At 45.9% G+C, this 26,985-nt stretch overlaps 1 protein-coding gene across 5 annotated transcripts in view; it reads right to left on the reverse strand.

Annotated features, from left to right (window-relative positions):
• The window catches only part of CADPS (calcium dependent secretion activator), a 175,060-nt gene that overhangs the window by 130,064 nt on the left and 18,011 nt on the right, over nt 1-26,985 (reverse strand). For all 5 annotated transcript variants that reach the window (XM_085236221.1, XM_085236218.1, XM_085236220.1 and 2 more), the window contains exons 2-3: nt 16,778-16,891; nt 13,984-14,316 (exon numbers count right to left, since the gene is read on the reverse strand). In XM_085236221.1, the coding sequence (XP_085092347.1) occupies nt 13,984-14,316; nt 16,778-16,891 (447 nt within the window). The remainder of the gene's footprint in view (nt 1-13,983; nt 14,317-16,777; nt 16,892-26,985) is intronic.

Genomic DNA, 26,985 nt, shown 5'->3' on the forward strand with positions numbered 1-26,985 from the left:
CTGAAAAGCAGTTCCCTCGGTGTCCCTCTCTCCCTCCAGCTGCAGCTATGGGGAAGAACAACAAGAAAAAGCACCCCCAAAGGAACTGCAGCCCAAACACTGTGAGCTGTTGAGAATGGTGGAGGAAGAGAACCTTTGCTGGGCAATGGCACAGCTGGGAGAGGTGCAGGGACCTGCTTTATGCTTTGCAGATGCAAAGGAATGAACTGCAGACCATGTCACAGCCCTAGCTGGAAGCAATGGGAATAACTGAATCATTCTGCTTGCAGGCTGAGCAAAATCCAAAAGTGTCCCCATCCCCTCAAAATGCATTCATTTTCAGACAGTTTTCCTTACTATATTTTCTGTGATTAAAAAAATATATATATATTTCATTCTGTTTTTAAAACATTTAGACCTGTCCCCAGTTTTTCTTTTCTAAGCTTGAGAGTGGAGATGAAGCATTCCTGAAACAATTCATCTGATTCCTTGAGTATCTCCAAAGCACTTAATTCATCCCAGATTTGCATGAGCTGGTACAAAGAAGCTGTGCCTGCAGAGACTGTTCCTCTCAGCCCTGCCCCCTGCATCTTAATGTTAAGGGATGTGGGGGCCAGGCTTGTCCACAACTTACCAAAAACTTCGTTGCAGCTCTGCACAAAGCTGGGATGGCCTCCCCAAGTCCATCGCTCGCTGTCTGCCTCTTTCTGCTCCTGCTTTCCCTGCTAAGCTGATTAAAGGGGCATGCATAACCTGTCCTCAAGATGCAGGTGAGTGATGGAGATCCAAAAGGGCTGTGGTGCCTTCTGGCTGCAGAGATGCTGGGGGCACAGGGATGCCCCAGGGCTGGTAAAGAACAGCAGCTGCCTGTGCTGCAAAGCACCCTACAGGATGCACCACTGGTAACAGAAGTGAGACTGCCTGTTCTGTATTCCACTGGGAAAAAGCAGCAATCCTCTCCCAGCTTCTCTGAAACCACCTCCTACCTGTGACAGATGTGTGCTTCCCATCGCAGGTGAAGTGAATGGAGTGGGCTGAGAAAGCAGCTTTGTTGGGCCAGATGCTGCCTTGGATGAGATCGATTGAAGAGGGGATGAGACCTAAGCGTGAGAGAGGTAAGATGGGCTAAGCAGAAAACCCACCCTACTCTCTTCACGGATTTATTTTTCCTCTCCACCTTAAGCTGTCTGCAGAGCACCTAGCTGTGCCATCACACCTCACCCCACTCACTGCCAGTCTAACACCATCCACAGGCAAACATGAGCCCGGCACAAAGCAGCTGCTGCTCCCCATGAGCAGCGCTCCTCTGACAGCAGCACTGGGAACATGTTGTGCAGTAACTTGTGGCCAGGGCTGGCAGTGACCTGAGGGGAAGCTCTTCCCATCTGCACTCCAATCATCATGCAGAATTGCTCAGGTGCACGCTGCTGGCAGCCTGCACAATGACACACGCTAGGAACATGTGAAGTCTGGACTAGATTTCATGTCTAGTCCAAAATGTACAACAAATAACTATTTGCACAGCACAAACCTTGTAACTTCTGCTTCCGTGCAGATGGGAATCCATAACAAGTTTAATCTGGCAAAGCTCTCCTGCATAACGCCCATAAAACAGCCTATGGTTGCTACATGAAGGCTGTATCTTGCAATAAAACTTGAGCTTATCTGCTAGAAAAAACACGTGGTGTGTGCCTTCAGGAGACAGAAACACTACAGCAACCTTTGTTCCTCCAACACTGCCTGCCCAGGAGCACAGCTGGCACCTGCCTGCCTGCACCCTGCAGGATGTTCCTGTGCTTGTACATGCGTAGTTCCAGGCAGATCCCATTGCCTCAAGCCATTTCCCCAGGTAAGCCAAGCTGTCCTTCCTCCTCCTTTCACGTGACTCTTAAACCCTTCCAATACAGTTCTATAGCACAGATCTCACGTTCCGATGCAGAAGTATAGATGGACAACACATCCCCCATTGTTACCTAGGGTGACCATGCTGAGGGCAGGCCAACTCAGATCTAATAGAGTCTGTCCCTGTTGACTTCCAGTTACATCTGGCTTAATGCTGTTTACACCTTTTCCAGCAGGACATCATCTGACCCCACTGTTTCCTCTGCTCACCAGCACTTCCTGCCAGCTGCAGCCTCGAGTCCGCTCAGCACTAACCCACACAGAAAGAGTTTTGTTATTAATGATTCTTATGAACTCTCCGTCTTTGAAAAGCAGCAATTTACTTCTGATCCATGTCTGGAATCCAGTAATTTCATGCAACAGTGGAGAGAGCTCCCGTTCTGCTGTGCACACTGGTGCAGCACAAAGCCGTGCTGAGGCAGGCTGCCTGCATTCCTGCCCTTGTATCTCACACTGCCCTGATTCTGCTCTGCCTCTGTCACTGCCCCACCACAGCTGAGATGCAATCTGAGGGATGCAGCTGGATGGTCCTTCCAACCCTTCCAACCCAAGCCATTCTGTGATTCCCCAGACCACTAACTAGAATGCTACAGCCTCACAATGGGCCATACATGACAAATCCATTGTTTTTGCAGGTATGTTTGGGAGAAAAATAGATACTCGATATTGCTTATGTTTTTAGACTTATAAGGGATGAAACTGCAACTAGCATTATGATAGGAAAGTTTAGTGATCCCAATTATCTCTTCGAGTGTATCTTTGCCTCTTCTCATCCACACAAATAAAATTTCTACCAGCTGCCAGGCACTCTCAGCTGTTTTGCAATCGCCATATGTAACTGCAGAACAGACTGACCAGGCAATGACCCTGAACAACTGCCTACCTTAAGTGGCAGTAAAGAAGACCAGGAGTTGCAGGGCTGGCAACAGAGAAGCCCAGGAAGGGGCAGGGTTGTGTGCTGGTGATGGGCTCCAGCAGCACCCATAGGGGGGCCCCAAGGCATCTGTCAGCATCCTCCTCTTTTGAGGACCATGCTGTCAGTGGGGACTCCCCAAGGGAAGCTGTTGCACCAGCCTCAAAGAAACCATGCAGGCCTCCTCGTAACACTGCAGATGTATTAACAGGAGCAGGGAGCAGGTGCTGCTGTGCACTTGCAAGCCCTCGCCATAATTTATCGTAGATCCTTGATAGCACATAACTCATTATTTATAGCGTTTTGCTCTTCACTAATCTAACCTGTGTTATCCCCTCCAGCTTTGTTCACCCCAAGCAGATCCAAAACAAGCTGCTTTCCCTTGACCTGACAGCCACTCTCCTCCACAAAGTTATTTTGGAATCATTTAGGCAGTGGCAGTCACAGCTCTTTCAGCTAATTTACCCTCAATTGCTATTTAACCATCTGAGCACAACCGTTCCCAGCCAAAATCTACTGTGAGGGAGGAAAAGGCCAATTGAAGAGAAAATACACGAGCAGAAAGGTGAATGAAGAACTGAGTTGGAAAATGATGGAAAAGGCTATTTTCTATATTTTTGAGAATTTGGGTATGCACAGAGAGGGAAGAGACTTTGAGCCACAAGGAGACAGCAGGGGCAGTGATGAAGGAGAGTTGCTGATAAGCTCCATGTGAAAGAAACAAAGAAGGCTGGGTTTTAAAATGATTTCAGAACAAAATAAAATACTGCGATTGGCAAACGATATTCTCGATATTCTCATCAGACACAACAGCCTCACCAATTTAATTAATGTGCCAATAACTTCACCATGAAACTGCATCTCGGCTTTGTGGCTATCAGTTCTGTTCTCAGCACTGCACACAGACACGTAAGACTCCTGGAAGTCGAGCACATGCCTGCAGTTATTTCACCAGCGTTACACAACACCAGCTTGGCAGCAAACCAGCAGAAATATCAGCGGGACAAATGACTGGTGTTAAGAACAAGTAAGAGACCATTTAATTACTCTGCTATTACAACGTTATATACTTCAGACCGCCCACAAGACTTTCTCACTGCCTTCTCTGAACTTAGCAAGGGACTAATGAAGCTACTTAGGCTTAAAAACCTTCCACAAAAGCCAATGGCTCAGGGTCAGGTGTAGTGCCATGTTGCGAGGCGAGGCTCACTTCCCTGCTGTAACTCAATGGCAAACGTCCACAGTACCCAGATCTACAGCATCCCTGGCATGGGCAAAGCACACAGGTCCTCCAAGTCCAACCTAACTCTGGCTGCTTAACCCCTAGAGCTGCATGCATCTCTCTCACCTTTTAACTCTCCCCATGTTGTGTGGAATTCAGCTCGATACTGCCTTTAATACCACAACACTTTTTGGAAAGGAAGGCTGCTGTGCCATCATTCCCTTACTGAAACAAGGGGATGTGACTGCTTTCTCCCTTTCACTGCTGTCTGCAACGGCTTCTATACGAAGGCTACACAAATGAGTGATGAAGACGATGGTGTCATCACTACATTCCTCCCAGCTTCTTACTGCCATCTTTTCCTGAGATAAAAGAACTGGGCAAAGGCTACAAGACACAAAGACCCATAATCATATGCCTGCTAGGAGACATCACTTCCTGCATTACACAGTGAAGCCTCTTTGACGGAGGCCTGCAGTTTTATAGAACATTATCAGAGCTGCCTTTTAAACACGAGAGGCTGTATTTTAATGTCTTGCATTGAATTCCCCATCGAGCTTGTGCTCTAATTTCTCACAAAACGAGCAGGATCAGATGATCCAGAAAAGCACAGGATATTGAATATGAAAACTCAACACTGAAAGAGTGGTAAAGAACAGCTTATGTAAGTTGCATTCCCTTTAGGTAGGGATATGGACACTGAGCCTCTGAGACGCAGGAAATCCACTTTGTTGATAACTTCCCAATTTGTAGCCAGCTCAGTGGGAACAAATATGTGCCTGTTTAGGCATCTGCCTGAAGAAATCCTTGACCTCTCATTTCTCTTAAGAAATATACCTACTCTTTATTTCTATTTTGGTCCTTTTTAAGATGCAGACCAGAAGATTAACCTAGCAGTATTTTATATTCATGCAGTACTTTCTATGGCCAGATCCATCTGATTTCCAAAGTACTTTTGAATTAAAATGACATTGTCTATCACATCCCAAGCTGTGGCATGAAATGTTTGTCATGTAGCACAGCAACACCAGTAGTCTGAAGAATGAAATGCAGAGAGTAGAGGAAAGAACTGGTGAGTAACTTTTTGGTTTTAAATAATTCTCTTTTCTGCAATACTAAACACCATATGGGTTGCAAAGGGGAAGAGGCAGCCTTGGAGAAACCATTTCTTTCAGAAATGAAGATTAGAGAAAACACAGTAAAACATTAATAAGGAACTTTCAAAATATTCACTTAGTAGATGATGTATGTCACAAGAATGATCGCTCTATTTCAGACAATAAAAAGAAAATTGAAAGAGAATTGTGCGGCATTAGGCTGCAGCAGCTCAGAGAAAAGCAGCCCTGATGCTCAGATAAGATATTCCTGGTGGGAATGAAGACCATGGAGTTCTGGCACCAGCCTCCAGCACAGCCACTGCTACACGTCACCACTGCCCACGTGAAAGGCATTGAGGGTCTCCTGGGAAAGCGACAAGATTTCTGTGATAAAATACACATGTGAGGCTGCAAAGTGCTGAGATTTTCATGGGGAATTCAAATTAAAGACCTACGAGCAAAATTAAATTCTAGCCACTGCATTGTTTTTCTAGTTAAAAGGAAGAAAGAGGCATTAACATAGTGCAGGGTCATGCACCAGTTATGTCTTATTAAGTATTCCAGCCTTCCTCAAGTTAAGCATCCCATATGGGTTCTTTTGCAGTTAGCATTAGTTGCTTAAAGAGAGAGAGGTCTGGATAACACCCCTTCTGTCTCTGAAGGCCTCCTGGGCTGATTGACAGGAACATGTACTGCAGGGAACAAATGCTGCCGAAATAAAAAACAAGATTGCTTTCTCAGAAGGGGGCCAAGGGGGTCATTCCTTTGTCACGTCTTCTGCTCGCCATCTCTGGTTGAGGGAAAGACAAAGAGGAGGGGTGACATTTTCCTTTCCTAATAAAAACACAAGGCATGCTGAGGAACTTCTTTTTACTTCTGATGGCTTGCACTGAGTCCAAAGCTAGAGCAATGAGGGATGGCTTGAAATAAACATGGTATTTTGAGAGGCGAGTCCCATCTCCAGGAACCAGGCCATGTGGGAGCCCAACTCAAAATCCTCCATACAACTCACTGCAGTTAAATTCCAGGCTGCTTACTGGGAGATCAGCAATAAAATGTCTATTTTTTAATTATCGCCTTTTGCCACCATACTCAACCATTTTTGACAGGGTAGGTCTTGGGCAGACCCACTGGGTGTTGTGAGTGGAGATCATTAGGGCTGTCAGGGCAAAGAGGTTTCCCTGAATTCAGCAACTTCTCCATTTGCTCCCCAACTTTTCACCAGCAGTTTCCTCTCTGCCAACAAAGGGAAACGCCTCTGCAATGTCTATTTTGTGCCATCCCAAATCTCCTCTCCAATGAAATGCTTTCAAGTTACATTTCCCTTATATTGTCACATTTAATGATGCTCAAGAACTTGTCCTGTTTCTCTAGCTTCTGCAAAACCCTCTCCAGTGCTTCAGCATCTCCCTCCGTACAGCTGTGCCAGGGAAGGTTCACTTTCCTGCCCTCCCATGGGCTCTGGTCTGCTCCTGTGACAAAGCTGAGCACTGGAAGCTGCCAGGCAGCAGGCACTGACACAGTTCTCCCAACTGAGGATGAAAGTGTTACCCTTCCCAGAGCTCTCTGCTAGCCTGCAAGTGTCAGCATCAGCAGATCAGCTCACAATTCAGTCCTTCGGATTTTTTTCCCAGCTGGTCCTACTAGATGTCAGGAATAGGCTGCTTAGCTTAGTCTTTCCCAAATGCAAAGTGGTGGCAAGGAATCAGAATGGTATTAATAAATATGCATTTGAAGTGAGGCTCCTGATTCAATGAAAAAAAGTCAGTCTGGCTAAGAAGCAGGAAAGTCATGCCAACAAATAGACTGTTGGTGAAAGAAGAGAATTAGCAGTTCCTAAATAGAGAGGTTAAGGTAGATTGAAAATGTCAAGCCATTGATGTTTCATAAGGTAACCATGGTTATTTTATGCATTCCTTTGCAGCATGAATGCAGTTGATGAGAAGTATTCATGGACCAATTGAAACAAAAATAAAACTGAAGAGATATGTCAGTGGTAATCAGTCCAGGAAGACAACAAAGAACATTCTGCTGACACCACACCACAGAAAAACCCTCACTAAATAGAAGAATAAAAAAAAACACTTTCACAAAAGGATGAACATCTTGAAAATCACCCTCATTTCAGCCCTAATGTACCTGCAGGGATCAATACTGCTGAGTAGGACAGATCTGGTGTGATGCATGAAGCTGCCCACGTAGCCCTCTGGATAAAGCACAACTGTTTGTAATTTAATTTGCACGAGCTGTTGGAAAAGCAGAGGGATGCTGCAGTCCCTCAGTGCTGCCCATTGACTGTGTCACTAAGGGCTGTTAGTGTTAGTCCTCTCTGCTGCAATTTGAGATAATTTGTGTGCTTCTTCCATTAGATCAGCAAGCTCTTGGTAACACTTGCCTTGTTGGCTGGGGTCACCAGTCACTGGGATGATAGGAGAGGGCATCAGGGAGATCAGAGATGTGGGACAGGGAATGGTAAAGACGCCCACTTGTGACAAATAACTGTGTGCTCCATTAAGCAAATCAAAAAGAACTTTGGCTTGAATGAGCCCTGCGGGTTTCTGCAGCAAAAACATTTTGTACCCCAGAAGAGAGCTGAAATGAGAGGCTGCCCAGAGCCTTTATGGATACCAAAACCTCTCCCTGCCCCTTGAATAACTTGCTACAGCAAGCCACCAGTGGCTGCTGACCAAGTGACATCTGGCTTTGCTGCAGAGAGGCACCTGTACCCATCTGCCAGGGGGTGGCATGGGAAGGACTCAGCACAGAAGACTTCTCTAATCCCATAAATATCTCTGGGGGGCATCAGAAGCAAGCGACTCATTTTTCCCCTGCAAGTCTTCACTGTTGTTGCACGATGTTATAATTTCCCTGCTAAACATCTGCTCTATGGATGTATCCTACTCTGGTTTCTGTAAAGGGACTGTAAAACCAGAAGATGTCCATAGTGGGGCCAGAACTTGAAGTTCCTAGTGCACGAAAACATACATCCCAACTGGCAGCTAACAGGGTTAAAACACCCTCTGATTAAATGAAAGTATCTTTAATTAGTTTAATTGACCATGCCTCAGCCAAGACCATCTGCTCAGCAGCATTTGCCTTCTCTTTGCAGGAGCGATTGATCAGCCATAGCTGGAGAATACAGCATTAGGCTGCATCAGATTTATTTTGTTTAATAGAAGAGCTAATTTGCTTTAAATTTAATTACAGGGGCCAAGATTGCTCTCTCAGTCCATTACAGCACAGAACACGGGCTGACCCTACAGCTAACAAACCCACACAGGCGTCCTTACACGTCCTGCACAAACCCAACACCCAGTGTTGCACAGGCTGCCCTGACACAGACTGACTGATGCCTTTTCCTCCCCAAAACACAGCGGCGATGTGACACACCAGGCCAGCAGCACTGCCCTCTGCCACCACATCCCTCCATCACCTGCTTTACCCCCAGTTCTCAGCACCTCCTCCCTCCCGTGCAAACGCAGCTCTTCAAAGCAAAAGAAGGGCAATTTCCCTTCTTCTTGAGTCACTGTGTGTATCCACACTGCACTAATACAAAGGGGGAAATTCCATTCACTTCCCAATGCTTATTCCTCTTTCAATTTCCCATCCAGCCCTAAATCACAGCTGTCCTTCGGAGCGGCTGCAGCTGACAGGCACGCTGTGGCTGCCATGGGCTGCTACAAGAGTAATTACAACCCTGCAGAAGGCTCCGGGCTGCCATTTCTGTTTCCATGGAAATAAATACTGAATTACTGAAAGCAGAGTATGATGCTTTATGGATTTTGAGGCTTTTGATCGTCTTGAAAGCCCCTCAGCCCGTTTTGGTTGGCGGTAGCTTTGTTCTAAGGGAGGCAGGGGGATGATGCTGTTGGTGCAGAGATTGGCGGAGCAACCAAAAGGTGTTTTGTAGGAGTGAAAGGAGATAGGAAAAAAGGAAACAGGCTCAGGCCAATGCTCTGGGCCTTGGCAAAGAACACGGGCAGCCCTTGGCTTTGTGTCATCATCTGCTCTGCCCTTTGCAGGGGTCAACAAAGCCAGCACTAAACATCCAGCACACTACTGATGGCCATTTCCTAGACTTTGAGCTCCAGAATGAAGCTAAAATGAAAAGGAACTGCTCTCTGTTCTCCAAAATTCTCACACGGGGAGCAGAAATTAGTGATCTGATGTTAAAAAGTATCCCTGAAAAAAAGACACAGATGCCCACAGACAGGTAACTCCATGCCCTGGGCTCAGCCCTCGTCGCAAGGTGTGGCTGGGAATTTTTCATCAGAAAAAAGATAAGCGCATGGTTCTGAGAGGAGGCACAAACTAAGCTTCGATTCTGAGGTCAGCCTAACCTTCATCCCGCTGTCTGTGCTACCGAAGGCCTCTTATATTCTGCCCCAATGTGTTCCAGCCCTGGACCAAAGCAGACCACATCCTCCAAGCACTACCACAGCATCTCTGCCAACAATTACGGCCTGCAGGTCTCAACACACCATACTGAAATCAGGTTCAGGAAAACCAACTGAATGGAAGAGATGAATTGCAGAATCATAGAACCATCAAGGTTGGAAATGATCTCTACAGCCATCTAGTCTATTCACTTACCATCAATACTGCCTACTGACCACATCCCTCAGTGCCACATCTCCATGGTTCTGGAACACCTCCAGGGACAGTGACTCCACCATTCCCTGAGCAGCAGTGCCAGTGCATCATCACTCTTTTGGATTAGAAGATTTTCCTAGTATCCAACCTAAAAAGATGAAGGATGGGTAGACGGAGAGATACCACTGCAGTGGATCATCTATAATACTGAATTGAGCTAAAATCAAATATTTGATCTGGGACAGAAATTCTAAATATCTTTTCTATTAGTAGCTCTGGAACCAATTTTTTTGGCAAGAGAGCTTTCTGCTTTGTGAGAGATGTCAGCCTTTGGACACAGCATTCTAATTCAGCTGGATAAATAACAGTCATAACAGTGCATTCCAGTTTTGAGCCAGCTCTGGCTGGTAAGATTTGGGTTGAAAAGCTTCCTAGCTGAGATCACAGGTCCTTAAAGCATGCAGAATAACTGCAGAGAAGAGTGGTGTTGATCCCTGCAGGTGATATAGGGGCTTGGTATGTGCTCTGTGCTGTACCACACACACGTGCATGCAACTTACACCTACACCCAGATGGACAGGAACAGATGTTGAAAGAACGTGACCTTCAATCATGCATTACTATGTATTACTCAGCAGGTCTGACATGCCTATATTCAACTACTTGTTCCTCATTCTAAGGGAATTAGGTGAAATTGGAAGCTTAGCACAGACATTTTTCAGATAGAACAAAAATGCCATGGAACGCTTCAGGTCTTGGGAGGAAGAGAAAGTCTGATTTTGCAGGCTGTGAATTCAGGCAATGCTGCAGGGACAGCCTGAGAGCCCAGCGCGGGCGGACAGAAGCGCACAGCTTATCAGAGATTGGCTCTGGATGGGATCATTGCAGCTGGATTAACTGAACAGCACTCGACTGCATCTCCTCTTCAGAGTGTGCTAAAAATGACTTTCAGACACAGTATGAGATAGAGAAGTAAATCACTGCCCTACAGATGGGGAATAACAAGACCACAGCCTGATTTCCAGAGATGCTGTTGCAATTCAGCCAAAGTCAGTGTGAAATAGAGAGCTGGACCAAAGGAAAAGCTGACTGCAGCAAAGAGCAAAGTCTGGAAATGCCCAACACCTTAAAATAACATCTGTTTCTCCTGCATGACTCCTCCACAGCTCATTGCAAGGCCCAAGCCCTGAGTTCTGGAGCAGAACCCCAAACCTCCAACACCTCTCCCTCAGCAGAGGCACCAATCCACACTGTGTGCAAAACCAAAAAGCACATCAACTTTAGTGTCTCTGTATTATTTAAAATGCTCTACTCAGAGGCTGTGCCTAACAACACTTCCCTCCAAATCCATTTTGCTACAGCACCGCTTCCCATCTTTGTTTCCTAAATGCTTTTCCAACCACATCAGTCCCTTTTGCTATCTCAGATCCTGCTGTATCATCGCATTAAGAAACTCACTCATATCATATCACCTGGGGATACTGCATTGAAAAAAATCCCTTTTGAAATCCTCCTCCTGAATAAATGAAATAATATCTCAGATGTGAACCGAAACACAGTCTCAGTGATGCAATCTTTATGCAATTAGTGAGTAGGATGCAATAGGAGAGCACATAAGAGAAAGGCTCCTTGCTCCACAATGAACTTCAAGCAACTTTTTGGAACTCAGCACCATTCCTGCTCACTCTTTACCCCTACCAATGTCTTCCTTTTGCTTAAAGTTTATCCACAAACAGAACATCCCACATATTTTGCTCTTCAGAAACAGGTGACGGGAGCTTCAATCAGGTTATTAAGAAAAGAATTTAAGCTTAACTTCCAATTAACTCAGATGAAACCTGAGTATGAAGTCATAACACAGTAATTTAACACAGTACACAACCATTTTACCCAGCCCACGTCAGGGAAGCAAAATAATTGGACTGACTGAAATAAATCAGGACTAAAATAAAACACTCAATGGAAAGCAATGACCATTTTCAGGTGTGAGGGGCCACAGAGCTCTGAGCCGCAGCTCCTGCTGTATGTGCAGGCAGAGAGCTGCTGATCTGCAGCACAGGCTGACAGACTGGGAGAGTGCTTGCAAAAAAGCACTTGTCAGGCAGATACATTAAATGAGAATTGATGAAAATTCAAAGTTGGGGAGGAGAGACAGAGAAGCTGGAAGGAAATCATGCAGAAGCATCGCCCAGCCCTGCCATGGCCACAGCACATCTGAAAATACAGAACCTGCATCCATTCCCCCATACGCAGCTGCACCCGGGGTCCTCCACCAGCCACAGGTAATTCAGGAAATCTGTTCCAAGACCAGCATAAACACTTAATCATAAGAGACAAAGAAGAAAAGGGGCAGCACAAACCACTGCTCAGTGCACATCAGTCACTGTGCCCAGCAGCTCTGCTGCAGAAAATACTCCAGATGAGTGATGTGCAGTTTTGGCTTGTGCTGGGAGCTGCCCATGGAACCTTATCAAACAAAACACCTTCAGGTTGATAAGTTCTAATTATATCTCCTGCAACAGACTAACTAGGAGAATACAGGTAGGAGTGGAGGTCCACAGCAATTTTGGTGCTCCAAGGCAGGACCGAAGTGCCCATCTCATCCTTGCTATGCAGGTACTAAGAACTGAGCAAATCTCATGCTAATACTCTCTTCCAGCAGAAATTATGTCATCCCCTGGAAGCTCAAATTACAGGTTTGCTGTCGCTGTATATTAGACAGAGACTCTTGGCTTCCGGAATACAGCTACAGCCGACAGCAGGAAATGGGTTACTGCATACAAGAAGGCAATTTGCAGGGAGCAGCCAGCACAAATTGCCACTGGGTTCAAGGTGCCAGCCAGAGAGGCTCTCAAAAGCAGAGATCATCTACAGAGCAGTGCAGCAGAGATCAAATACTGCTTTCTGCATCCCTGGGAACCACAAAGTAAGAGAGTAAGATCCAAGTTCCAAGCCATCCAAGTTCCTGAGCTGCATGCAGGTCAGGGAGGATGTGAGTCTGAGGGCTTGAGTGAGTACAGGTTAGAAAAAACAACTGCAAAACTGACTCAGCTCTCAACCCACCACTGACAAAATTGTGATTTTGATTTTACAGAAGTTCTCCATCAGCGGATAGAGGCACGAAACCTAGTTTGTAAATATAATTTATGAGGATTGATGCAGTCCTTGCTACTGCTTTTGCTGCAAACAAGCCTTAGTCAGGGACGTTTATCCTCTCCCCACTCTGCCATAAAGAACTGAGATGAAGAACAAATGCAAGATAATTAAGCTCCTTACAGGATAAAAAAAAAATACATCCAAAATAATTTTGCATGTCTTGAACAAACTTGGAAATGTCTAGACATAAGACAGAATTGGTCTCAAATGTATTAATTCCAATTAGAAGCAGAACCCCATAATTACAGGGTCTACTCCTCCTCAGAAAACTCTCCCTAGATTACCATGCCCTTCCTGTGACCGCCATTCTTTATCCTGCTGAGATATCAATACCCAATGGAAGGACCACAATCTGGGGCACAAGCAGAGCCAATGTGAGCAGCTCTGCAGCACCCAGCCCAGCGTCCCTGGGGAACCAGATCTCACTGAGGGGGAAAAAAGAGACATAGGAAAGGTTTGCATCCATCTAGGAACTTGCTGCAACCAAAGCAGCCCCAAGGGAGTGGAGATTTGGGATGCTCCCTGCTTTGGGAAGCAACAGCCATGGGAAACAAGGTGCTGGACTGCAGGCGCACAGCCCTGCCCTGCAATGTGCTGCTTCCCCTCTCCCCTAAACAAGGGAGTTTGCATAAGACGTTCACCCTCAGGGTAGCTGAGCTTCCAACGCTAATAAGGTTATTGCGGGCTGCAATAAAGTGCTTCTGTCATTTAGGTGGGTGATGTGACAGCATAAAGGCAAGCAAGTCACAGCAAAATAGCCCTCTTGGGCCCCATCAAAGACTTGCTCAACCAGACACAGAGCTCAGGAATGAAATTTTCCCATCTCAGCAATTCTATGGGGTTTCAGGAAAGAAAACTTTTATAAAGACTACCTAAAACACCCACAGAAACCTCTAAGAAACCAACTCAGAGAAAAAACACACTCAAGAGGAGGCAGCCTGCTTGGACTGCCAGAACGGAACTGGCAGTGCACAAATCCCACCATGAACCAAAACGCTTTTGCTTTTGGAAGTTCTCTCATTTGGTCAGACCCAGAGTCTCCAGTTTATAACGGTGCTATTTCCATCAGCAATCACTTCCCCATGAACCCATTTCCCCCCGCGCTAGGAGGAGGACCTTACCTGACAAGCATTGTACAGCAGCTGATGCTCAAACTTCTTGATCCCCAAAATGTTCTGGAACATCTCGTAGAGCTGCTCCTTGCTGAGGATGAGCTCGGAGGCAGCGCTCGCCGTCATCCTGGCCTGCTGCTTGCGGGGATCCTCCTCGCCGCGGTAAATGGCATCAAACTTCGCCATCCAGGAGCTCAGGACCGTCTCCTTGCTGAGGCCATCAATTTCGGGCAGGCTGCGCACCCTCTTCTCGATGTGCTTCTTGAAGACCTCTCGGGAGTCATTGGCTGAGCACCCCCCGCTCTGCACCATCCTTGCAACGCGATCGCTTTTCAAAAACACCTGTGAGGAAAGGGTGAGTTCAGATGGTGTTGGTTAAAAACAATCCCCCCTCGCTCCTCAAGGACCACAAATAGCATTTCACTGCCAGGAGAAGTGCTAACTCATCACCAGCGTGCTTTCCAACTTCCCACTCAACAACCACATGCTGCCAGACTGACAGAGGCTGCATCTGTATGGTGTGATGTTAATGAAATCAGGTAAAGCTCCTGCTTTGTGTCTGCTAGAATGGAAACACTGTGATGCAATGTAGGTCTTCAGGCAATGCCACTGCCACGCTTTGCCTGATAAGTAAATGCCATTCAGGAAAGAAGGATTATATTTTACCCTATCAAATGTTTTAATAAGAAAGTTATTGCATAACTATGTCCACCCAGCCGAATTCTGCCTTGTTAGCAGGGGTCCAGTCATCCTACTTCAGATCAACGGCATTGCATAGATCCATGTAGCCACGCACGGGGAAACCAGACTTACACCAAGCTACTAAACCAGACCAGACCGTTGCAGGCCACCCTGCGAGGTGCAGGACATGGGCAGCAGGAGGGAGAAGACATCTGATGAAGGTGTTCTTACCACTGCAAGAACAGAGGGTCCAGATGTAACAGGGCCCAGCACAGCAGGAGATTCCATGGGAGCCATAGAGAGCCAAGGGGTGAGAGGGTGACAGGGAAATGTTGTGCTGGCTGTCCCCCCTTCAAGCCCTGAAGGCAGAAGGGCGATCAGTGCCTAGTGAGAAGTGCTGTTTTATTAATAATGCTGAGAACTGACAAATGTGGCAGGTTGGGAAGAAGGTGTGCCAGCACAGGGGTGTATCTGTCAGCTCTCAATAATTAAAAAGCTCAAGGATGACTTAAAGACATGGTAGGTTTTTGTATTGCTCAGCAACGTGGTTCTCTATGTTTGCAGATGCTCAGTAACACAGGTGTCTATCAGGAATGGAAGTGGGTCTTCCTCCAGGACCAGCCCAGCTCTGAGGAGAGCCTGTGCAGCAACAATACCAGCACACCCCTCTTATCCTTACAGCACTTGAACACTGGTGATAACATCCTGGGTGTGCGCAGGGGCTTTCAGGTTAGATAACAGGTGAGAGCTATCGGAATCTAAGATCCCAGCACAGCCTGCAACTGAGAAATTGTTCAGCTTGCTGACTGTAATAGACAGCAGGAGGTCACAGCCAATATCACTGCTGCACACAGCCTTGTCTTGCAACACTGGAACCAAGCCTGGAAAGTTGCTCTAAAAGACAGATAGGGATGCATCATGCTTTTTGTGGCCTGAGTTATGTAGGACAATTCTAGTGAAGCATCCAGTTGAATACATCCAAATGTATAGTTGTTATTTGAAAGTTTGATTACTTGATGTAATTACATAGCACAGGACTCTGGAGCTGGTCAGGAGATGCTTTCAGACAGAGTCACCAGTGAAACAGGGATGTATTTTGTCTGTTTATAAGCAGTTTCATTTTCCTGCCCACTAATCTCATCTAAACAGATTATGCTGCTCTTACATCCTAAAATGCAGCTCACGCCATCTTGAAAACTTTCTCTAAGAGCATCTGTTCAGTGAAGCTGCGATAAACTGAGGATCCCTTGGCAATTTCTTTCCTGATAAGAGATGTAAATTACTCTCAGCTTCCTTCCTGTATGGAGAATGATGGAGAAGTAACTATTAGGCCAGCTTAATAGACTTAATCCAGGGATAATTTGTGCTTTCCTACCACAGAAGCAGCTGCTGTCATTTGTTTTTTAAATAGAGTTAAAATTCTCTTCAGTTTCAGTATCTGATTTTGGACCTCTCAGATTCCACTTCCACAGAAATATTTTATGTAGGCAATTCAAAATCTTCACCTTTTATGACAGTACAGCTCTAGGGAGAAAGACAAATGGTTTGCAGAAAGGCTAGGAAAAAAAAAACAACAAAAAACAAGCAATCCTCCTCATACAAATCACAAGCTCTGATTTCCTGCAAAAACAGAACCTCTTTCCTTCTGAGAAAAGATTTTAAAAAAGGCTGCACATAAAGAGGTGAAAAAAGAAAGGCACACAATCGTTCTTTGGCACAGTTATGAGATGTTACACATTCTTTAGAGCCATCTAGTTTTGGTGGTGTACACCTCCCCCCCTCCTCCTTTGCTTTAGAGCACTTGTAAGTGTTTTAAAACAGGTTGGTTAGAAGATCAGGAAGATCTCTCTCAATGCAAAGGAAGGATGAGCTGCTCCACAATCCACTTATGGGACACGCCATGGAGCATGGGAGAGCTGCTGCTGAGTTACGGACAACACATCTGCACACCCTGAGCTTCACAAATCTTGTGATGTGTTAAAAAAGGAAAAACTCTGTCAACAAAGCACCAAAAAAAGGGCAAGTGCGAAGTACAGAGAGTCCATTCGTTCAAAATTTGACCCTGTCCATAAAAAAGGTGAGAACAGTGACTCATATGAGCAGTGAAATCACCTCTGCTTACCTCATAGTAGCTCTGGACAGCATTTATAAATGCTTCATCTGCCACAATCTGGGTTTCTCCATTGAGAAAGGCCTGGAAACGATCTTTGATTGTCTGGAGCTGCTGCTTACTAATCTGAAAAACACACCGAAAGGACAACATTAGTCAAGAAAGATTTATATAGGAGGAAAAAAAACCCCACACATATTCTCCTACAGTATCTCTGCAAGGTGCTTATGATATGCATTTTTGCTCCCCTTTGGGGTGAGCAGTGGAATGAGGATGAGGAGTCACCCGTCTGTCCATACACGCGTACTCTTCATCCTGTTCATTTAAGAATCACAAGCATCTAAAAATTACCCTGAACATCATTTCTGAGCAACTCCACCACCACAAAATGAACTTTTACTGCTTTTAATGCAACAGACTCTTACCACTTCAGGATACCAAAGTCAAAAGCAGACTGTTGTGTGCATGGCTGGCAGACACAGTATTTTCTCTCCCCAGTTAGCCTTGCTTTGCTTTCCAGAAGATGAGGACTCATCTCTTGGGTGTTTTTCATTTATTTATTTATGTATTGTTGGCTTCTATTGGTTTGTCACAGATGAAACCTCAGTCAGGACCAGTGGTGAAAGAATTTGATACCATTTAATGCGAATTCAAGGGCAAACCTGTTCACCTTATCAAAACAAAGACTTTGCTGTCCCTTCACTGCTCAAAACAGTTTCTGCCCATCACGCAGCCAGTACAACTTACAAGAGAACTCTAATTTTGGCACAATTATATCAATGAAAGGTTCACAGGGCTTTATTTCAGCCTTGTAAGATAACACACCATTATTTTGCCAATTTATCTGTCAATTTAAAAACAGCTAAAAAAAAAAACAAACACCACCACCTTTTCAGCTCATTGCACAGTGTTACAGCAGGTACGTAAGTAATGTACCAGCAGTGGCAGTAAAACACTTTCAGATGTGGGTAACACTCATCTGAAGGGCTGCAGGATTTCAGCGTTGTTGTGTCCGGTTTGCTATGTGCCTACTTCAGGTTTGAGGATAAGAATTAATTTAGACAAAAGAGAAGGAACAAAACAAGATGTATACATGACAACTTCAAACTGAGAGGGAAAAGAGAGCAGTAAAAATTAGGATAATTATTAACTAATGACCAGAAGGTCTAGGAAAAGGTAAGAGAAGCGTTTTTTCTTGCTCCTATGCCAGCAGAAGGAGAGAGCCCATTAGAATGGATGAAAGAAATAAAAGTAATGGCTCTAAAGGTCTAAATGGCTTTGAATAAAGCATCAAAAACTACAGAGATCCAAATGACTAGAGTATAATGAAGCCTGGTAAACACGGCTAGAGATAAAAAGCAGGAGAGGGACCACTTGGAAAATGTGACGATAAATATCAGTACGTCTGGATGATGCACCGTGTGTGGTGTTTGGGGACTGCAGTAACGAACACCACAAATACTCGTAATTAATTCTGCAACACCCTGCTGAGGAGGGTTAGTGAGCAATGGCAGTATAATGTGATAATCTGGTATTGGTGCTTATAGAGAGGTGTTCATCAAAGCTACATAAAGCAAGACTGGCTATTTTTGCTTCAGAAAGCACGCAACAGCCTTTGCTACCAGCGTAGGTGCCAGGAAGAATGGTCATTCTCACTCCCAAAACAGCAGTCTAAGAAGCACCCGGACTTCACAGAGTCTGACACACACAACAAGGCTCAGCATCACCAGGGGTGAAACAAGAACCATCCCTCTAAACCACCTCAGCGTGGTCATTCTGAAACAAGCCCTGCAGAAAATCACTGCCAAGCTCCTGCCCGTGAGGTTGGCAGGATTCAGTTTTTGGATAGAAGAGTCCACCTGCCTTGTCAGACACCTAAAACCCTTCGTAGCATTTGCTAACAGCACTACAGATAGCACGAACCCTTGGGCAATACCCACAGCATCAGATGTAAAACGGGATCCAGACTTATCTGAGCTGATGGAATCTCCTGATGTAATTGGAAAGAAAACTGGGCCAGCAACAAGACGAGACAGAGACAATGTAGTGATAAGTGGGAGATACCTGTGGGAAGGTGCTAGGTCTGTTTTTATTAAGCATTTAATTATCTGGAAGAGAAGAAAATCAGGACGTTAATTAAATGTATTGACAATATTGCATTAGCAACCAGTGTGAATGTCAAGCAGGAATGGCGAAAGAATAAAAGCCATAAGAAATCAAGAAAAGAAATAGGAAAACTGCAGGCAACATTGAAATCACTGTGCCAAGGCACAAGACAAACTAGGAGCACAGATCTCCTGAGCTAAGAGGCTTTTCATTAGGGATTTTATCAATGTGCATGACATTTTTATTATTTTTCCCAGGTTATTTCGTAGTACATTCTCCACAAGTCTTTGCTTGTTCAATTCCTGTAATACTACCTAGCAGCAATACTTTCTGCTCCTTCCTCAATATTGAATGGGCTACCTTCAAAACAAATGATGCTTCTTCAAATACACAGAAGCTCCCAATACTCATCTGGCACACGAGCTCCCGGGGGCTGTGGAAATGAATCACCGGGTTTTTCTCTACTGGAGTGTCGGTTGCCTCCTCCTCACCCCAAGCTCTAGACACATTTTCACATCAACAGCAAGGGAGAGCCTCTCTGATACAGTACACGTGCAGCATGGATCAGCCCATGGCTAACAGGACCATCATTCTTCCACCAGGCTGTGAAACAGCACAGCTGTATTGATCCGTGTCCATATTATTGTTACAGAGGTTATCTAGAAAGTCAGTTTTAGCCAGAATTAATTGCTTTTATATTAAACTTAGTTTCAGCAGTGCTCTCTGTTGTAAACATAAAGATGAAAAGAGCCGGGAGCAAACAGGAGCACTGTGGTGGCTCACAGAGGTTCCTTCTAACGACCTTCCCTTCATTTTCCAGCCCTTCCTGCTTTTCCCACAACCACTTGCAAGGCCCAGCAGCCTTTACACAAGAAATAACAGCCATTTCTGCATTTGACAGAAACTGCAGAATGCCCTGCTTGCACATACTGGACCCAAGTGAACGCCTCAAGTCACCGTCATGGTCTGTTCGTACAGTGGAGCATTTCACAGCCTTTATCTGCAGCACATGTTTATCTGGCAGCCAAAATACACATGTGCATGTTAAAGTGGTAATTAATTGACCCAGGGATGGTGAACTACTGGTGCTGGTACCAGGCAGGGCACCCTTAGCACTTGGCATCACCTGCAGGGCGTTTTGGCAAACACTTGGCAGAGAAGCTCCCTGTAGCAGAACACATTCTTGGGAAGAGTTCACCAGCAGCTGGATCATCTGGGCATCCAAATGCTTCCTGCCTTCTTGGTCTGACATTCAAGAAACTGTGTGCCCAGAACAACCTGGTGACCTGAGAAATGGGGCAGAACAAACTCTGTTATGTGCCATTTCCCTACCACAGTCCTAAGCAAATCATGGAACACCAGCAAAAGAAGATCCAGCTCATCCAGTAAGGACTTCAATTAGCCTCTGACAAACCAGTAGTCGATGCACTTACACAGAGGGATATCAGAGCCAGGAGCCTGGAAGCCCTTTGCGCTGCAGGCACCGTGTCAGCATCAGCACCACCTGTGTCTGGCAAGAAGCAGCTCGGTGGAATACCGCGGGGAATTCCCAGAGGGAGCATCTCTCTTTTGTCTCAGAGCGATCAGCTTGCAGCACACAACCGGGAGCAGATAAAGCTCTATTTCCTTAGGACACCTGCTGTTCCAGTACAACCGCAAGGAGGAATATTTAACTGCTCAGCAGGCTGTTGTTCTGGGCTTGGTTTTGTAACATCTAATAAATATTTTACTGCTCCTCAGCACCAGGTAATTTAGGAGAAAGCTAAAGCAAGCTTTCGAATGAGCATCCCTCGCTGTCAGTGCTTCCACAGCCAGAAAGTTGGCCATGGCTTGAACTATGGACAAGGAAGGGATGTGCTAGGGGTCAGAGCAGCTGAGCATTGGTGCTGGGGGCACACACCCCAGTGGAAAGCCATAAGGAGGGCAACTACTCCTGGCCCAAAGGAGCCAGAGCAGCTGCTTCAGGGAAGATGCTCAAGAACACACCTGCCACTGCTTTTTTATCACCTTTGTACGCAGCACTAAATCTCTGACCACCTCTACTGATACATCACCTCTAGCTCTGCACCTGCCCCACAGTCCCAGCTATGGGCACAACCCTACAAACCCAGCCAGCAGGCTGTCCTGCAGCTGGGAACTGCAGTACATTCCTCCTGTGCTGGTGCTGCTCTCTCTGACAGGAGAGGGGACTCTAGGGGGTGGCTTATGTCCCCAGCACTTGTCTTTTTAATTGCCTTCTCTCCCAGGCAGATGTGGCTGCTTTGCCGACTGCTGAATGTCACTGGCTTGTTGCTATCAATGTAAGCAAGCAGTATTAACTGTGCATCTCAGGGAAGTCCTCCCAGCTGCCTAACAGCGTTTTTTCTGGCTGTTTCAGGGAAGTTTAATATTTGTTACCAGAGAGCTCCTTGTGCTTTGGCTCCTGACAGCCGCAATGCATCTTTCCAGGCACAACAGGCAGGCACGTGCCCTTCCCTCCCTGTGCCTACACTCACAGACAGGACCCCATCTGTGATTTACGGACTCCAACATCACTGCTCCCAGGACACACACATAGCACATCCCTTACTCCAGGATGAGTGCTTGGAGCCTGCTATGGGGCAGGGTGCTGCCAGAGGGAATGCACCGCCTGCTCCTCTCAGCTCCCAGTGATGCTGCTCGTTGCAGAAAACACTTTTCTGCAGGGACATAAATGCTCACTCTTTTTTGTTCTCTCAATGTCATTTCTTTTCTGTGATTCACCATGCCATTCTTTAGACACACATGAATGACATTAAACATTATTATGGTTGCTCCCACTTTCTGAAATGCAATGATGTGTGCTGCTGTAAGAGCAAAGCAAAGTCAGGGTTTGGGGCCTGCCATGATCACCTTCCCCTGACATCTTCCATCTGCAACCTGCTGTTACACGGGAAGCCTGAATGGGGACACCAGAAGATGCCTACTGTCCTTACCACTTACCTGTCTCTATCAGGTGTGTCCATCCAGCTCTGCATCTCCCCTTGTAAGTAGTTCCTTTTTTTCATTCAGATCAAACATTTCCCCAAAGTGCAAGGCACTAGTAGATCCCAGGCACAACCTAAGGACTGCTAATTATCCAAAACTTAAATAAGCCCAAGAAGAGGGTGAAGGACAGAGTGGGAACACAAGTTGACCGTGCTGGCGTGTGCCTCAGAGAACAGCTCCCAGGTAAGTCCTTGCTCTCCAACAGCCCTACTGTCCACTTCTTTTGTGCCTCATCTCCTATCTTAAAGAGAACAGCAGCACTTTGCTTCTCTTCAGAAGCAGCTACATGCATGAGAAGACTGAGAACCTCTTGTGGACCAGGATGGTGGGCTGTGGGAGAAGAAAGCAAGCTACTTTTTAGAGGGACACTTTCAAATCACCATTTGAACTATTTTCATCTCAATGTTCCCACTCCAGGCAGACCTTACATACTGCAGAACTAATCGTCCTTGCTGGTTAATGTGTACAGCAGCTCACACTGATTTGAAAGCTTTAATGTGATCCAAAGATCTTGGACTGACGCTTCAGATCTGCAAACAACAAACAGTCCTGTCTCTGAACAAAAAGGTACATGTGTCCACCATCACTTGAGTTATTTTTGTACCTTTTTCATCATTAAGCTCTGACTTTCTCCTCCATTTCACAGGCTATTTTAAGAACACTTCTTACTGAGCAGAGAGACGGACGAATGAATGGAGACTAAAGGACTCCTGGTGTGTCCCAGCCTCTGCGAAAAGTGCCATTTTCAGCCTGGTAAAGTTAGCAGGGGAGGTAATACCTTTGATGCTACTGAACAATACAGCAAGAACTGGCGAGAAGCTTCCAGGCACACAGGGCTGAAGTGCTGAGCCCTGCTCGCACCCACACACTGCTCTGCTCCAAGAAAAACTGTCAGCCCCCTAGAAGAGAGGGCTGCCATCTAAAGCAGCTTGAGATGGGCTTAGTGGGGTGGAAGGGGAAGCACAGGTAAGTCAAAGCAATGGGTCTTGCCCAAAGGCAACCACTTTTCAAAGCACCCCAGCAAGAGATCTAACCTATTACACACCAAGGCTGTGGCTAAGAACAACTTGTCATATTTGAAGTTTTCCCTTATTCTGTGCATGTACTGTGACTTCCAGGAAACAAACTCTAAGAAAGAAAACATTCTCAGTTTTAAGAAAATCTAAGAGCCAAACATATCTGCGATTCAGTAGAAGATCAGTTGTCTCCTTCAGACAGCACTTGAAAAGGGTTCAATCAATCACTCAAGCCAGAACAGAACTCATTTCTAGATGAAAAACAAGAGAAAAGGTGTGAAACTTCAGCGTACCTCCTCCTCCTCCTCACATTTCCTGCTGAAATGAGTAATCTCAGATTTTACAAGGGCACGTTGCTTGGCGCTGGAAGAAAAAGTTTGGTAGAAGGTAGTTTGGTCCAAGGCAGCAAACTGCTGCTAGAAAACAGAGCATTGCATTTGCATTCCCATTGCTGCACAGAGACACGAGGTGTGGGAACTGGCACTGGCACGGTGGCTGGCATGTACATAAATCATTGAGAAAGGCATCAGGATACATTATTTGCAATAATAATGATTTCCACTGGAAAGGTTTATTATTACAATTGTTCTTACCTACTTTAAGGAAATGCACTGTTAAAGTTATCCAAATTTTCCAAGCCCCTGTATTCAACCGGAATATTACAGGAGGCTGAAAATGAAAGAAGCAAACCTGGTGACTTTTCTCAGGGATCCCAGAGATGGGGTGAGAGCCCCATGGGAATATACCTTCAGGTCCAGTTTACCTCAAACAAGTTCCCAGATTTCCAAGCTCAGAGTCCGCTCGCCAAGCAGGGGAGGCTGGAGGAAGCATTGCCCATTTCTCAGTTTTGTGCTGTAAATAAAAATGAAATGCAGCCATGGCAAATTGTGTTCACCATGGTGCACATGAAGCACATGTGCAGTGCATGCAGGTCCTGCAATGGCGCCTCCAAAGAGGTCAATTAGCTGCCTGCGTGAAATTAGGCATGCAGCTTGATAACAGTCTTTGAGATAAGAGAAAGGCCATCTGCTGGCTGGCTTTGCAGCAAGTGGTCTGAGCTCTGCTACAACCTTCGGGAGCATCTGGTAAGGACAGGAGGGATATCACAGCTTCCTGGGAGAATATCCCTCTTCCTTTGGTGCCTCTGACAGGCGTGCTAGTTTCCTTTTACCTTTCACCTCCTGCTCAGTTTAATTAAAACCAAATAACACCCCTCAATGCTGCTTTCCATGTTCCAGAACCCTTTAGAAGTCAAAGAAGATAAATTGGGTCTACTGTGACTAGGTTCCCCAGTGTCCATCCCTAACTTTTCTGGGCAAACATGAGATACCAGTTTTCTAACAAATCTTGCAAAAAGCAAATTTGATATAATTATTACACATTAAACACCTAAAGTCTGGCAGTTTTCAACCATCAGTTGTACGTGACCCTGCATAAAGATCCTTTACAAAAACACAGCTACATGTGAAAGACTTTCTCAGTTACAGGAGTGAGAGCTGTTTTAAGGAATTCTCTGCAATGGAGTACAATGAAGGCTGTCCCTAAAAGAGAAGGGAGTCATTCTTCTTCTTTAGGCCTGAGGCAGGGTAACTTTAAGGGCTTTAAGTTCCAGTCACTTCTCCTGGGAGGGTCACTGTTCCCTGCTATCACTGTGCTGCTGGTGGAAAAGCCCTGAAGGAGTGATGGGAGCGGGCGGTGGGCAGAACCCCATCCTGCAGGGCAGGAAGAAGAAGTGCCTCTCTGGTAGCAAGTGCCTGTGTGTTGAGAGTACAAGCCAAAACCTCCACAAAAAGCAACAGAGACAGCACAGATGTCAAGCATACAATTTCAGTGTTGGTAGGAGCAGAAAATATGTGGGCATAGAGAAGGAGGAAAAAAAAAAAACAAAATCAGATTATTCTTTGTGAAAGGCAGTTGTTGTGCTAGAATTTGCCTAAGGCGTTCTGCATCCTGGAGCTGCCCTCCTGTTCCCAGGTGCCCTAGAAGAGATGATGGAAACTGTAAGAGTCAAAAAACATGAAAAAGGGAGAAAATAAGCCCTAAAGAATGAGCACAACACATCAAATCACTATCTTCTTGTTTTCCTCCTCCAGCAAGCATGAGGAAGTAGCTATGCCATGGCAGCAGGCTTGTGCAGGCAGCAGAACACAGAGCAGGATATAGCTCCTGGGGCAGGACCAAGTGTGCTGTGATCCCATCATTGGCAAAACAGATCCCACATCACGTGTGCGCACAGGTTCCAGCAGCTCAGCCTGCCTCAGCCCTGCTTCATACTAGAACAGTCCTATTAAAACCTCAGCCTACACCGAACCATTAGAGATAACTGTTATCTGCAGAGACCCAGAGGAAAAACACTAATCTTAGATGTTCCTCAACATGGTGATTTACCTGAGAGCACTCAAAACATTTGATCAAGTGGGTGCTTCACTTGGGGTGCCGAGTGTTGAGCCAGCATCGCCGCCAGCCTGTGCCATATTGCAGAGGGACCCACACACCGGTGCTTGAGGAGGCGTTGCTGATTGACGCTGTCTCCAAGACAAGTGCCTCCTCACATTCCAGCACCGAGCTGCCTGGCAGCTGCCCCAAAGGACCCAGCACAACAGTGGTCATGTGGCTGGGTCCATAAACCCAGCACAAAGAATGCCAGACTCTCCCACTGCAGCAGCTTCACATGCGGAAGCATCCGTGCTCTTGTCCCTGACACTAGTGTTATTTTCCTATCAGTCCCTTCTGCAGTTCCCAAACACTGGAGATCTGCATAAGATGGTTACTTGAGTGGGCAAGTATCCTACCCACACTAACAGAACAGGGACAAACTGGTGTGAAACTTTGTTCCACCTCCGGTTCGTTCCCAATCAGCCTTCAGTGCTTGGCTTGATGTGCACAGGAGACAGAAAGCTGTCTGCTCCAACCAGAACCCTGCCTGCAGGCTCAGAAAGCCAGAAATCATTTGCCAGAGCGCACATAATAATCAGCAACAAGTATTCCCTCAATTCCAGGAAATCTTGGAAAGAATAAGCCCAGTAAGTTGGAAATACAAGGTACCTGAGGACTTCAGTGCCACTGCCAGTTAGGAAGAGAACAGCCAGCACCAGTCTTGGCGAGGAAACTTCTTCCTTGGCTGGTGCAGAAGCCCAAGTCTTTGCCATGAATCGGCACCCAGCTGCCTCCCTCTGCTGCATGCACCAGGCAAAGCTGCCAAGCCCAGGTGCAGAGCTGCTGGGCAAGCCTCATTCATCAGTAGTGGCAGGCATCTGTCTACTAAACTTTGCTATTTTCCTTTTTTCCACATACTATCTTCTGGGGTACACCTAAGCTCTCCTGAAATTTAGAGGGCAAAGACAATTTCTCACTTCTTTTAGTATTCTACACTATAATCATTTCTTTTCAAACCATGTACTGTTCCATTGAGCCTTGTGATTTATTTCTAAGACAATTTTCTCAGAAATGGGATTTAAATGAGCAAAACAAATCCCAACTCAACCAGATACAACTGGGAACCAAAGAAACTGAAAATGGTATCAGAAAGAAAGAAAAAAACAAAACTAACTGGCACCAGAAAGATAGCCTGTGATGTGGCAAAGGAACCACACAGTAAGCAGACTTGCAGAAAATGCACAATAAGATACAGATATCAATCCTGAGCCACCCAGGGTCTGACATGAGCCAGCAAGGCATCCAGGAGCCCCTTTGCAGGCTGAGCAGAACTCAGAAGCAGCCTGGGGACTGAGCTTCCTGCTGAGTGTGTGTGCAGCTCTGCTGCTCAGGAGCTGACAGAAGGGTGGGCGACACCAGCTGCCTCCCCTGCTCAAGAGCTGCTGCTGCACTCCTGGAGGGAGACTGGTGCTCCATGCAGCTACTGAGGGCCTCAGAGAAACCCTCTGAAGCACCAAGTCAATTCAACAGAACTAAGACCTCTCTTATTCATGTTGCCTTCAAAACAAGGACCAATCCCTACCATGCTCCTCAATTTTATAGGCTCTTCCCAGGATAGAAAATAAGAGAATATTAAGCCAGCACAGCAAGCTCAACATGATAGCAAAACCAATGGCAGCAAAGCTCTGTGTCACACACAAGGAATTACCTCCACAT

This window comes from Meleagris gallopavo, chromosome 14, assembly GCF_905368555.1.
Source record: "Meleagris gallopavo chromosome 14, MGAL_WU_HG_1.1, whole genome shotgun sequence".
NCBI lineage: Eukaryota > Metazoa > Chordata > Aves > Galliformes > Phasianidae > Meleagris > Meleagris gallopavo.